Below are 12,938 nucleotides of genomic sequence, written 5' to 3' on the forward strand. Positions count from 1 at the left end.
CACACCAGGGCCTCAACCGTCCCAGGCTGCGGGTCCCAGTGGGATGCAGCGAGGCACACCCAGGGCACCACCATCCGAGGCTGCGGGTTCCACTGGGATACAGTGAGGCTGCGGGTCCCACTGGGATGCAGCGAGGCAGACCCAGGGTGAGGGGATCACGCTCTCCTGAGATGCAGGATGCAACATTTGTGGTTCAGATCATGTCATTAATTGCAGAGAACATCGATCTTACCCGATCACTCCTGGACACCATCAGTGGGGAGAGTGATGAGGTAGCGGGACTGTCGGGAGAAGTAACAGCAATGACATGGGAAATGGGAACGATGTCCGGGACCATCAGTGAGGGAATAGTGTCCATGAGGGAGGGAATGTCAGAGTTAGTGCAAAGCATGGCACTGGCCGTGAGGGAGGGTGTCAGAGGTAGTGCAAAGCATGGCACTGGCCGTGAGGGAGGGTGTCAGAGGTAGTGCAAAGCATGGCAGTGGCCATGAGGGAGGGAATGTTAGATAGTGCAAATGACGACACTGGCAATGAGTGAGGGAATGTCAGAGGGGTAGTACAGGGCATCAGGGAAGGAATGTTTCAGTCCGCTGAGACACTGTCGGGGTGCATGAGGGAGGGCATGTATGAGTTAGCTGTTGCAATAAGGGAACATGCCCAGATCACGCACCCATTGACAGAGTCAACTGCCACTCCCACTGTAATCCCCACACCAGCCTCGGAAGAGCCCTATGCTGGGCCCTCCACATTAACACCTGACCACCACCACCACCCTTGTCCCTCGCCCCCTCAATGAAGAAGTGCGCATTACCAGAGATGTTAGAAGGAATAAGCTTGGTACCAAGCCCAAAATGACTGCACCACCGCCTGCGGGCAGGGGTGGTGGAGAGTCCATGACCAAGCACAACAGGCGATGTTAGACTAAGGGGGATGAGAGATGGGTGCAGCCTTTCTTTGCTGCTTTTGTTGTTGTTGATGTTGTAACTGTTCTCACATTAAAAGTTTTTTGTAAGTTATGTAAATTTACAACTTTATAAGTGATCTTAAAGTTTTTAAGTGATCTTAAAGAGTCATATTAAAGTAAAGTTTGATACAAGAATAATTTTATTACAGTAAAGTTAAGTACATTGTAAACTTTTGAATAAAATATACTTTACATTAAAATGGAATCATGTTCCATTAACAACACATTCGGAACAGCTCCAAAAAATAAACATGTCCATGCAGAATAGTTGTCGCTGAGCCCTCAGGCATCAGTAAAGTGATCATGGATAAGCTACTGGCACAAGGCTCGAGCAATCGTTAAAGGAGCACAAATGGCCCGCCCTCCTCCGCCGTCGTGCTCTGGCCTCAGGCACTCGCGTGGTTTCCTCATCATCATCATCATCATCCTCGTCCTCCTCCTCCTGCTCGTCACCTGCATTTTCCAAATCATTATCATCAGCCACTCTCACCGCAGGTGGGTCTTCCACTACCAGGTGCTGCTGCCTCATGATGGTTAAGTTATGCAGCATGCAGCACACAACAGTGAACTGACTGACAATCTCAAGGGAGTATTGCAAGTAGTCTCCGGAATGGTCCAGACATCGGAAACGCTGTTTCAAGATGCCAATAGTCCTCTCTATGATGCTGCTCATCGCAATGTGCGACATGTTGTATTGATGGTCAGCTTCCGTCTGGGTTACATGTAGGGGCGTCATGAGTCAGGTGGCGAGGCCGTATCATTTGTCTCCCAGTAGCCAGCTCTGCCCTTCTGACTGCTGCTCAAACATAGCAGATATAACGCTGTTGCATAAGATGAACGCATCATAGGTGCTGCCAGGGTATCTTGCATCGACTGACATGATGCGATGCATGTTGTCACACACGAGCTGCACATTAATGGCATGGAAGCCTTTTCTATTCCTGAACATTTCGAAATCCTCCAAAGGTGTTCGCGAGGCGATGTGGGTACAATCAATGCAGCTCTGTAACTTTGGGAAGCCAATAATCCTTGAGAACCCCATAGCCCTGTCATGGATTGCTTGGGCAGTCATTGGGAACTTGCTGAAAACATTCCTCGGCGCATAGTGCAGCCATGACCTGGCGAATGGAGACATGTATTGCATGTTGAGAGATGGCGCACACATCTCCAGTTGTAGCTTGAAACGATCCGGAGGCATAGAATGAATGTGCAGCTGTTACCTTCACTTCAACTGACAAAGCAGTCCTTCTGATGCTTCTCGGCTGCAGGTCTGGTTTCACCAACTCACAGATCTCATGGAAAACTTCTCTGTGGAAAGGCAGGCTTCTGACACAGTCTGCATCACTCAGGTGCAGATATGAACGCGTGTCTCGATATTCCCAAGGTGGGCAAGGCCTCCTGCCCAGCAGCCTACGGGCTCTGATGTTCCTGATGTGATGAGCTCTAATCAATTGTCTCCTACATAGCACAATGATGCAGAATGCTCGCACAAGGTATGGCATTGTCAGTATTGCCCCCATATGTTCAAAGCTCAAAACGGCAGGAAAGCAGGCAGCACAGGTTCGCTTTTCTCTCTCTCTTCCTAAGGTCTGTATGGATGGACCACACTCAAAGGTCTTTTGTCCTCTCCTCTCTTTCCCCACCCCCCCCCACCACCTTGAGTCTTGTGACCTCTCTCCCTCCACGCCCCCCCGCCCTGCCAAAACCAGCCTCTCCGTTGAATTGCAGCTGCTCTGTGGGCCCTGATGCCGGTCAGTTCGCTCACTCCCACCCCTAGCCCAGGCCGAGTGGCCTCCCGCACTGGCCTGCTACCTTCCCGGGTTGAGTGCAGAAAGGTGAATTCGAGTTTGATACTGAAGGTAGGACTTCAATTTTTTTATTTCTTGTTTGCAAATGCATTCTGCATTGATTTATTTAACATTGCTAAAGCTTGGTTGGTTCAGGTCCAGGTCCTCTCTGCTTCCCGCCCCTATCCCAGGCCAAATGGCCTCCGATGTACCGACCTGCGCCGATTTCTTTAACTCTCTGCAAGGGTTTTCTGATGTGGCCACATACGCTGGCCTAAGTAGAAATGGAGTAACTATTAGCTGGCCAAAGTTGCCTAAATGGCCAGAACTGGCGTAGGTAGCTAGTAATGCCCCCTTTTGAGAAAACAAAAACATACCTAAAAAAAAACGTAACTAAGTGAGTTACGCTGGTGCAAATTGATTGGGGAAACTGGGGATTTTTAAGTTAGGCCAGAAAAAGCAGCCTACTCCAAAAAAAACAGAGCAACTCCTGGGGAAAATTGAGCCCCAAAGGAGAACGGTGCAGTACATCTCCTAGTAAAAGATCCTCTCGGAATAAGTGATCACAGTATGGTTGAATTTGTAATACAGATTGAGGTAAGGAAGTAGTGTCTCAAACGAGCATACTATGCTTAAACAAAGGGGACTACAGTGGGATGAGGACAGAGTTGGCTAAAGTAGACTGGAAACACAGACTAAACGGTGGCACAATTGAGGAACAGTGGAGGACTTTTATGGAGCTCTTTCATAGTGTGCAACAAAAATATATTCTAGTGAAAAAGAAGGGCGGTAAGAGAAGGGATAACCAGCCGTGGATAACCAAGGAAATAAAGGAGAGTATCAAATTAAAAACCAATGCGTATAAGGTGGCCAAGGTTAGTGGGAAACTAGAAGATTGGGAAAATTTTAAACGACAGCAAAGAATGACTAAGAAAGCAATAAAGAAAGGAAAGATAGATTACGAAAGTAAACTTACGCAAAACATAAAAACATAGTAAAAGCTTTTACCGATATATAAAACGGAAGAGAGTGACTAAAGTAAATGTTGGTCCCTTAGAAGATGAGAAGGGGGATTTAATAATGGGAAATGTGGAAATAGCTGAGACCTTAAACAATTATTTTGCTTCGGTCTTCACAGTGGAAGACATAAAAACCATGCCAAAAATTGCTGGTCACGGGAATGTGGAAAGGGAGGACCTTGAGATAAACACTATCACTAGGGAGGTAGTGCTGGACAGACTAATGGGACTCAAGGTAGACAAGTCCCCTGGTTCTGATGAAATGCATCCCAGGGTATTAAACGAGATGGCGGAAGTTATAGCAAATGCATTCGTTATAATCGACCAAAATTCTCTGGACTCTGGGGAGGTACCAGCGGATTGGAAAGCAGCTAATGTAACGCCTCGGTTTAAAAAAGAGGGCAGACAAAAGGCAGGTAACTATAGGCCGGTTAGTTTAACATCTGTAGTGGGGAAAATGCTTGAAGCTATCATTAAGGAAGAAATAGCAGGACATCTAGATAGGAATAGTGCAATCAAGCAGACGCAACATGGATTCATGAAGGGGAAATCATGTTTAACTAATTTACTGGAATTCTTTGAGGATATAACGAGCATGGTGGATAGAGGTGTACCGATGGATGTGGCGTATTTAGATTTCCAAAAGGCATTCGATAAGGTGCCGCACAAAAGGTTACTGCAGAAGATAAAGGTACGCGGAGTCAGAGGAAATGTATTAGCATGGATCGAAAATTGGCTGGCAAACAGAAAGCAGAGAATCGGGATAAATGGGTTCTTTTTGGGTTGGAAATCGGTGGTTAGTGGTGTGCCACAGGGATCGGTGCTGGGACCACAACTGTTTACAATATACATAGATGACCTGGAAGAGGGGACAGAGTGTAGTGCAACAAAATTTGCAGATGACACAAAGATTAGTGGGAAAGCGGGTTGTGTAGAGGACACAGAGAGGCTGCAAAGAGATTTAGATAGGTTAAGCGAATGGGCTAAGGTTTGGCAAATGGAATACAATGTCGTAAAATGTGAGGTCATCCACCTTCTGGAAAAAAAACAGTAAAAGGGAATATTATTTGAATGGAGAGAAATTACAACATGCTGCGATGTAGAGGGACCTGGGGGTCCTTGTGCATGAATCCCAAAAAGTTAGTTTGCAGGTGCAGCAGGTAATCAGGAAGGCGAATGGAATGTTGGCCTTCATTGCGAGAGGGATGGAATACAAAAGCAGGGAGGTCCTGCTGCAACTGTACAGGGTATTGGTGAGGCTGCACCTGGAGAACTGCGTGCAGTTTTGGTCACCTTACTTAAGGAAGGATATACTAGCTTTGGAGGGGATACAGAGACAATTCACTAGGCTGATTCCAGAGATGAGGGGGTTACCTTATGATGATAAATTGAGTAGACTGGGTCTTAACTCATTGGAGTTCAGAAGGATGAGGGCGATCTTATAGAAACATTTAAAATAATGAAAGGGATAGACAAGATAAAGGCAGAGAGATTGTTTTCACCGGTCGGGGAGACAAGAACTAGGGGGCACAGCCTCAAAATACGGGGGAGCCAATTTAAAACCGAGTTGAGAAGGAATTTCTTCTCCCAGAGAGTTGTGAATCTGTGGAATTCTCTGCCCAAGGAAGCAGTTGAGGCTAGCTCATTGAATGTATTCAAATCACAGATAGATAGATTTTTAACCAATAAGGGAATTAAGGGTTATGGGGAGCAGGCAGGTAAGTGGAGTTGAGTCCACGGCCAGATCAGCCATGATCTTTTTGAATGGCGGAGCAGGCTCGAGGGGCTAGATGGCCTACTCCTGTTCCTAATTCTTATGTTCTTATGTTCTTACCCGATGACAAGGGACAAACAGATGGAGCGGCAGGCCGGATTTGTCCGAATTGCAGGCTTCCCGTGGGTGCAGGGTGCGATAGACTGAACACATGTTGGGCTGAGGGCGTCACTACATCACCCAGAGATCTTTGTGAACCGCAAGTGGTTCCACTCGCTGAATGTGAAGCTCGGGTGTGACCACCAGCGTCGGATGCAGGCAGTTGATGTGAGGTACCCAGGAAGCAACCAGGATTCCTTCATTCTGTGCCAGACCAGTGTGGCCGCCCTCTTCACAGGCCCAAATCAGGATTGTGGTTGGCTGCTTGGGGACAAGCGATATCCCTTGTCCACTTGGTTGCTCACTCCACTGTGGAACCCCAGGACAGTGCCAGAGCATGCCTACAATGATGCTCATTGTGGCACCAGGTGCAGCATCGAGCACTGCATAGGCATCCTTAAAGCAGAGGTTTCGTTGCCTGGACTGGTCTGGTGGCGCCTTGCAGTACTCTCCTCAACGTGTCTTCATATTCGTCGTGGTCTGCTGCATGCTGCACAACCTGGCCATCATGAGGGGACAGCCGCTAGAGGTCGAGCCAGCAGTACCACCTGATCAGAGGAGGAGGATTCCCATCGCTACTGAGCTAGGAGGCGTCATGCACAGCGCAACCCTGCAAGGGAGGTGCAGCTGCGTCTCCTAGCTGCTTGCTTCAGATAATGCCATCCACATATGACCCTTCAGTTCCAACACAATGAGTGCCTTCACGCACAATTGCCCACTCTCAAATGAAACACCTGGCCAGATACAAGTGCCAAAAATAAAGATTTATTAAAATATTAAATTCAGTGCAAAAACAAAACATAAACAAAAAGACTCCCATCAACTAACACCAATAATCATTTTTTACCCCTGTGCATTTCCTTAAAACACCTCTTACGCGTGCCTACCCTCAAACTATGCCGAAGTGTCTCCCTTGTGGCTGTATCATGGGTCTGGGAATGTTGCTGTGGTTGTTGTGTGGGAGCTACAGCTGTTCTTGTCGTACGCCCTTGAACATCTTTGGGCCTAGAAAGGCCAGGTGCAAACTGGCCAGCACACTCCTAGGAGGATGCAGTCTGGCTTGGCTCAGATGGAACTGGTGGAGTGGAAGGTCTGAGGCCAGGAATACTGTGATCCTGAGTGAGCACATCTTCAGGATCCTGGTCTGAGGAGCCTGCGTCACTCCCACGGGCGGCACTTTAAAACCACCACCAAGCTGAGCGAGGTCAGATCGGTGTGGTGGTGTGACACCGGAAGGTCCCCCACGGCCCGTGTTGGACCCAGCCGTGAATGCTACACTGAGGTATCTGGTGGCATCGAGTTGAGACTGCATGAGAGCAGCCAGAGTCTCAAATCCACCAGAGATGGCAGCAGTTTGACGCTCCTCGGCAGTACTAAGATGCTCCGTGACCTGTTGCCCAGAGAGCATAAGAGCTTGCAGAGCCGTGGCCATCTTCTCCATTCCAGCACTGATGCGATCGTTCGCTCGCGCTTGTGCCGAAGTGGCAGCTGCCACATTACCTGCAGGTTGCGGCATTACCAGTGGATCTGCAAGGACACTCTGGGAGTGGCATGGCCTCCACCCTTCTCTTGTAAGCTGCTACATCGGTGGCATCCTCCGAGTCCTCGTTGGCAGAACCCTGGTGCGGACTCTCCCCCCGGAGAGGCTGCACCTGAGGTTGCCTAGCCCTGTCACCATGCCGCAGCCCATTAGTTCCTGGTGCAATACCCAGTACCGCCCTGCAAGGTTACTAATCTTCAGAAAAGCACAGAAGGAGACCATGAACTAAAAATTGATTAATATAAGCTTTTGGAATTTAATACAAGCTTTTGGAATTTAATACGAGCTTTTGGAATTAAACTGGACAATTAAGGACATTCTGTGGTCAGGAACAAAAACTGACTTCATGTATAACAATGGAGTTGTTACATGAGGCCCTGAACTTGATTGACCAGGGTGGGGAAAAACAAACCCACTGGAGACACCAAGTCTGTAAAAAGAGCGGACAACAAAGGAACCACACCAGGTGCACATTCTTTGGGAACGAGGTGTTAAGATGAGAAATCAACTTGAGCCTTGCAGACTCAGTGTGCAAATGGGAAAACAAACGAGTCCATTATTGCAGTCAATCAACCAAGAGGACCACAAAACAATGTATCGATGCAAACACCTTAACAGAAACCGCAGTGGTGGGAGATCAGTCTAAACCTGGAGATAAATATGCGAGCTAGAAACAGCTCAGCAGAAGATGGAAGGAGGACAGGAACAGACAGAAGAAGAAGCACACAGAAGTAGAAGGACACGTGTACAGATGGACACAGGTCGAAAGAACGAACAGGCGAACGGACGGAAGGACATGTAGTACGGAATGCACACGAAAGGAACAGCACTACAGAAATGGCCAGAAGAGGAACCAACCGGTCAAGGAACCAATGACCACCAACCTACAATAGCTACAGCCAGGAAGGGTGATTGTATGTTTTCAGTTGATTTCTCTCAGAAGTCTAGTCCTGTAGTTTTAGTCGTTTTTTGTGTGTAATAAAACTGACACTGGGTTAAGCCTAAATTTTGTGTCATGTGCTGTCCTTTTCCACTATAAGTTCCGAAGTCTAAGAATCAGAGTAGAGTGAAAAACAAAACACCCTGCAGCCCCACCTACCATGTCAACTACTTCAGACCACACCCTCCCACCAGTTTCTGAGCTGGCGCATGTGGGTGGAATCAGTGACGCACTTGTGCCATCTGTGTCCTCCTCCTCATCAGTTTTTTTGGATGAGCTGGGGAGTACTGACATTGGTCCCTTCATCGCTTGAGGCCTCAATTTCATCATCAGTGCTTGTTGAGACTGCAGGGTTTCTGTCCACAAGCCAGTGCTTCAGGCCTGCAGCTGGTCTCACAGGTGTTGTGTCCATTTGTGTTATGCTGCCACTCGGTGTTTCATCTGCAAGCTTAAATGGGAGAAGGGCTGCCGTGAGGGGGAGGTGGGGGAGGAAGGCATGGAGGATGCAACTAGCAGACTTCCATGAAGGAAAGGAACAATAGACGCTGGCGCATTGAAGGAGAGCATTAAAGGAGGACCTTCACTTACCCACATCAGTGTCAGCATGATCGACGGCCACAGGGAATGCAACATGACCGCTGACCAACACCAGAGTCTTCTCCTCCAGAGGTGTGAGCACCTGCATGTCTGTGTCGCCACCTCCTTTGCTTGCTTCTATTGTGTGCCAGTTCCCCTGGTCATCCTTTGCTTGCCTCTATTGTGTGCCAGTTCCCCTGGTCATCCTTTGCTTGCCTCTATTGTGTGCCAGTTCCCCTGGTCATCCTTTGCTCGCCTCTATTGTGTGCCAGTTTATCTTGCAAAAGAAAGAATGGCTGGTGAGTACGAATGTGATGACGCATCAGAAATGAGTGCACGTGTTTGTCCGTGACATGCAGCTTAAAGTGAGACGCGAAAGAGAGCCTCCATTGTGAGAACACACACACATATATACATGAACAATGAAATGCTGCTTGAGTGACTAAACATTGAGTATGGGAAATAAGAGCATGTTGAAGGAGAGTCTCACAGACGCAAGGTCAGGAGTTGGTGGAAGGGGTACTCACTTTCATAAACCGGATGATGTCGTGGAGTCTCTTCCTGTACTGCACTGGCGTCCTCTGATATATGGAGGTGGCCAACACCTCCCGTGCTAGCTCATTCCACGCATTATTTATGACCTGTTTGCTTGGTCTCCCCATGTCTGGAAACATCTCTAGCCTTCTACCCTCCATACCTGCATCAGGGTCTTAAGCTCCACATCTGTAAACCTATTGGCCTTCTTTCCTGCTCTCACGCCAGCCATCCTTCAATCCAACTCCTTCCCTCCTCAGGGTCATGCTGCAAACCCTGGCCTTGAGCAGCTGGCTCGTTGGAAACACTTACCTGCATGCTGAATTTCTGCGTGGGAATTCTGCTCCAATTAAGACAACTGCACCATTGAAAAATGCACTTTGGAAGGGTTCCTTAGTGCTGGAACCCATTTTTTTGCTTTTGGAGCTGAATATGGATTGGGCCGCTGCTGAAATGGCCCCAAAAGGTCAGGAGGAGCGTCAGGTTTCCAGCAGTGCTGAATTTTGGCTCTCCTGTTTCAAAAGCAATTGCTTGTGGACTTCCACAGTGGTCTGTCCTGGATCCCTAATTATTGTAAAATTTTGAACAATTTCAAGAAACTACCATTAGTAATACTGTCAAATATTCTGAGGATTCTAAGCTATTGGTCAATTGCAAGGAAGAACAAAAGCATTTAAATTGAACTGAAAAAAAATGAAATATGTAAGCAGGTAGAATTAATATGACACAAGATAATACAAATTGGAACAGAAAACATGAGCCAGATACTTCATTACTAAACAAATGAAAAGGTTTTGGATGTGACTGCTGACCATTCACTTCAAACATCCATGTGATGCAAAGCTGTTATCGATAAAACTAATCAATTACTGCACTGTATCTTGTGGACATTTCATTACAAATTGAAATGGTTTATTTTAACATTTTATAATGTTAGGCTACATTTTTAAAATCATGTACAATTGTGGCAACAACAGCCATGAAAGAATATTGGAAAGGGTTCAGAAAGGGTGATTCTGGGTCTTGAATGAGCGATGCTTATAGAATTTAAAATGCTTCTATTGGAGTAAAGAATATGAAGGGACACAATGCAGATCTTTAAAATACTCAAGGCATGGTTAATGTGGACATATGCAGATTATTTCATTTGAACTGTGTTGCACTTACATTCAGCTTTGTAATCAATGAGAAACCAACATTTTCCTTCTCATCAAAAAATAGTTAATGGTTAATGCCACACTGATCAACTCTTGAAAGGACGTATGGTTATGATTTTACTTGCATGTTAAAGGAGATATTTGATAATGTACATTATCAAATCGCATCACATATCCCTATACTTATGCTGGTATTTGGAGCTGGAGTCGGGTGCATGGTCCCGATTTGGTGTTGCTTCCAGCACAAAACTGAAGCTACACAGGGTGCATTTTAAAATTATTTAACTAACCCCACTGAAACTGGCACATTCAGCAAGCCACTTTATTAGTGCGGGTATGTAGGATGGCTATGATTTCAGATGAATTTTTCTCCGATCGGGAACAAGCCATTAAGTTCCCTTATCTATTGTGCATGGGGATGGGGTGCAGGAGAGTCAGTAGAAGTTTCAATTTTAGCTTGGAAACTTTGCCTGCAGCTATTCATCTCTATGGGGAGATTTAAGTAAATGAAGAGCCACAACTGTAGAAACTTCCATGGTCTGTGCAAAGGGTTAGGCTCAACATTTTTTGCCTTACAAGCCTACCAATAGCTTTATTCTGAATGCTTCCCTATGGCATAAACACATGAATAACTTTTGCTACTGCAGGCTACAAAAGTAGGAGTAAAGATAAAAGTTGGGGAGTTATCCATTCATGTTTAATATATATAAAGCCCAACCGATGATAAAAAGATTGATAATTGTATTCAATCCTAAACTTTTTTTTTATTCGTTCATGAGATATGAGGTTCGCTGGTAAGGCCAGCATTTATTGCCCATCCCTAATTGCCTGAGAAGGTGGTGGTGAGCCGCCTCTTCTTGAACCGCTGCAGTCCGTGTGGTGAAGGTACTCCCACAGTGCTGTTAGGGAGGGAGTTCCAGGATTTTGACCCAGCGACGATGAAGGAACGGCAATATACTTCCAAGCCAGGATGGTGTGTGACTTGGAGGGGAACTGGGAGGTGATTGTGTTCCCATGCACCTACTGCCCTTGTCCTTCTAGGTTGTGGAAGACATGGGTTTGGGAGATCTTGTGTAGGCTTCTGCTTACCTGTCCATAACATGCCGCATAATGTATAAGGGCAGGGTAACCATCTGAAGGGCTCAGCTCAGCAATGGCTTCAGTCTCACTCATCAGCCAACGCAGGCATTCAAGCTGTCCTTCCTGTAGTCACACAACCAAAGCAAGAGATTAGTTTTCATTACTTTTAAACATTCTGTAAATACATACTATTTTCTCTGTTACTAAACACGTGTGGCAGCTATAAAATTAATTTCCATACAAGAAGTGCTGCTACAATAGCAAAAGTCCTTTAGCATAACTGATTATAGACTTTTGTTGATGCTCAGTATATTATATTTATGTTCTTAGATGCTCGAACATAGCGAAATTGCCGTTTGAGCAACATCGAGTCACGCTGGACGATTTGACATAGGGAGGGCGTGGGAAGTCCACCCCAAAGGTCTACCAGAGGATATGGGCCGAGATAGCAGAGATGGTCTCGTCGGCGACCAACGAGGTGCGTGAGGGCAACCAATGCCAAAAGCGATGGAATGACCTTATTGGATCCGCAAGAGTAAGTATTACATTGATTTACATGTACTTATGTATTTATATAATTTGATTTGTAAGAGTCAGGAGTGACTATCATCAGATGTGAGGTCTTTCACTTTTACCGGGAATGTTGTACTCAAAGCTGCGGTCATGGTGCACGTCTTTAGGTCAAGAATGATAATTATCATAATAATCACGATTACATCTATCGGTTATGTGTGGCATCTGTCTTTGATAGTACCTAGCAATGATATCACGCAATTATCTCATGCCATGTCGTCCTGTTGTTACCTTTTACAGAAGAAGCTATCGAGGAACAGGTCTGAGCAGAGGCGAACGGGTGGGGGGCCACCAGTCATCAGCGACATCACTGACATTGAGGAGCGGGCGCTGGCACTAATAGGGAGCAACCCCCGGATGGCCACGCAGGCAGCTGCAGACCCTGAAGTGATGCCATGTGAATAAAGTATAAACTATTGCGTGATGTAACATCAATAGATGTCACACCCACTCATATTCGAACAATAATATATAATAGATGATTTCTAAAAGTAATAATGCTGGCCTCATGAGAATCATTCCACCCCAATGCAGAATGTGTTGATGGTCATGAAATGTGATGTTTGTGATGATGTTGATAGCGGTGGTGCTTTTGTTGCGTATACGCTGGACTCACCTTGTGACCTTAGCACCCCCTTCTCCTCTAATAACTTCATTTGTGTTTTGCAGCTCAGCCAGCAGCGCATCCCAAGGCAAGACCACAGAGGCCAGAAGTTGGGGACTCAGTGGACGATCCTACATCTGCTGCTGAGGAGCTGCGATTCTCGCCCGTCAATCAGCTGGGTCCGTTCCCCACGGATGAGAGCGCCAACTTTGAGGAGCCTGCATCGCCAGGCCATCTAGTGCTCCTGCAGCCATTCCTACCTCTATTCTGGAGGAACCGGGCCCAAGCACC

The 12,938-nt window shown here is 46.6% G+C and overlaps 1 protein-coding gene across 1 annotated transcript in view; it reads right to left on the minus strand.

The window, feature by feature from the left end:
- Nucleotides 1-12,938, minus strand: part of sncaip (synuclein, alpha interacting protein) — a 114,465-nt gene that overhangs the window by 31,881 nt on the left and 69,646 nt on the right. The window contains exon 4 of the mRNA XM_070862567.1: nucleotides 11,480-11,593. Within this exon, the coding sequence (XP_070718668.1) occupies nucleotides 11,480-11,593 (114 nt within the window). The remainder of the gene's footprint in view (nucleotides 1-11,479; nucleotides 11,594-12,938) is intronic.

Source organism: Pristiophorus japonicus, chromosome 1 (genome assembly GCF_044704955.1).
Source record: "Pristiophorus japonicus isolate sPriJap1 chromosome 1, sPriJap1.hap1, whole genome shotgun sequence".
NCBI lineage: Eukaryota > Metazoa > Chordata > Chondrichthyes > Pristiophoridae > Pristiophorus > Pristiophorus japonicus.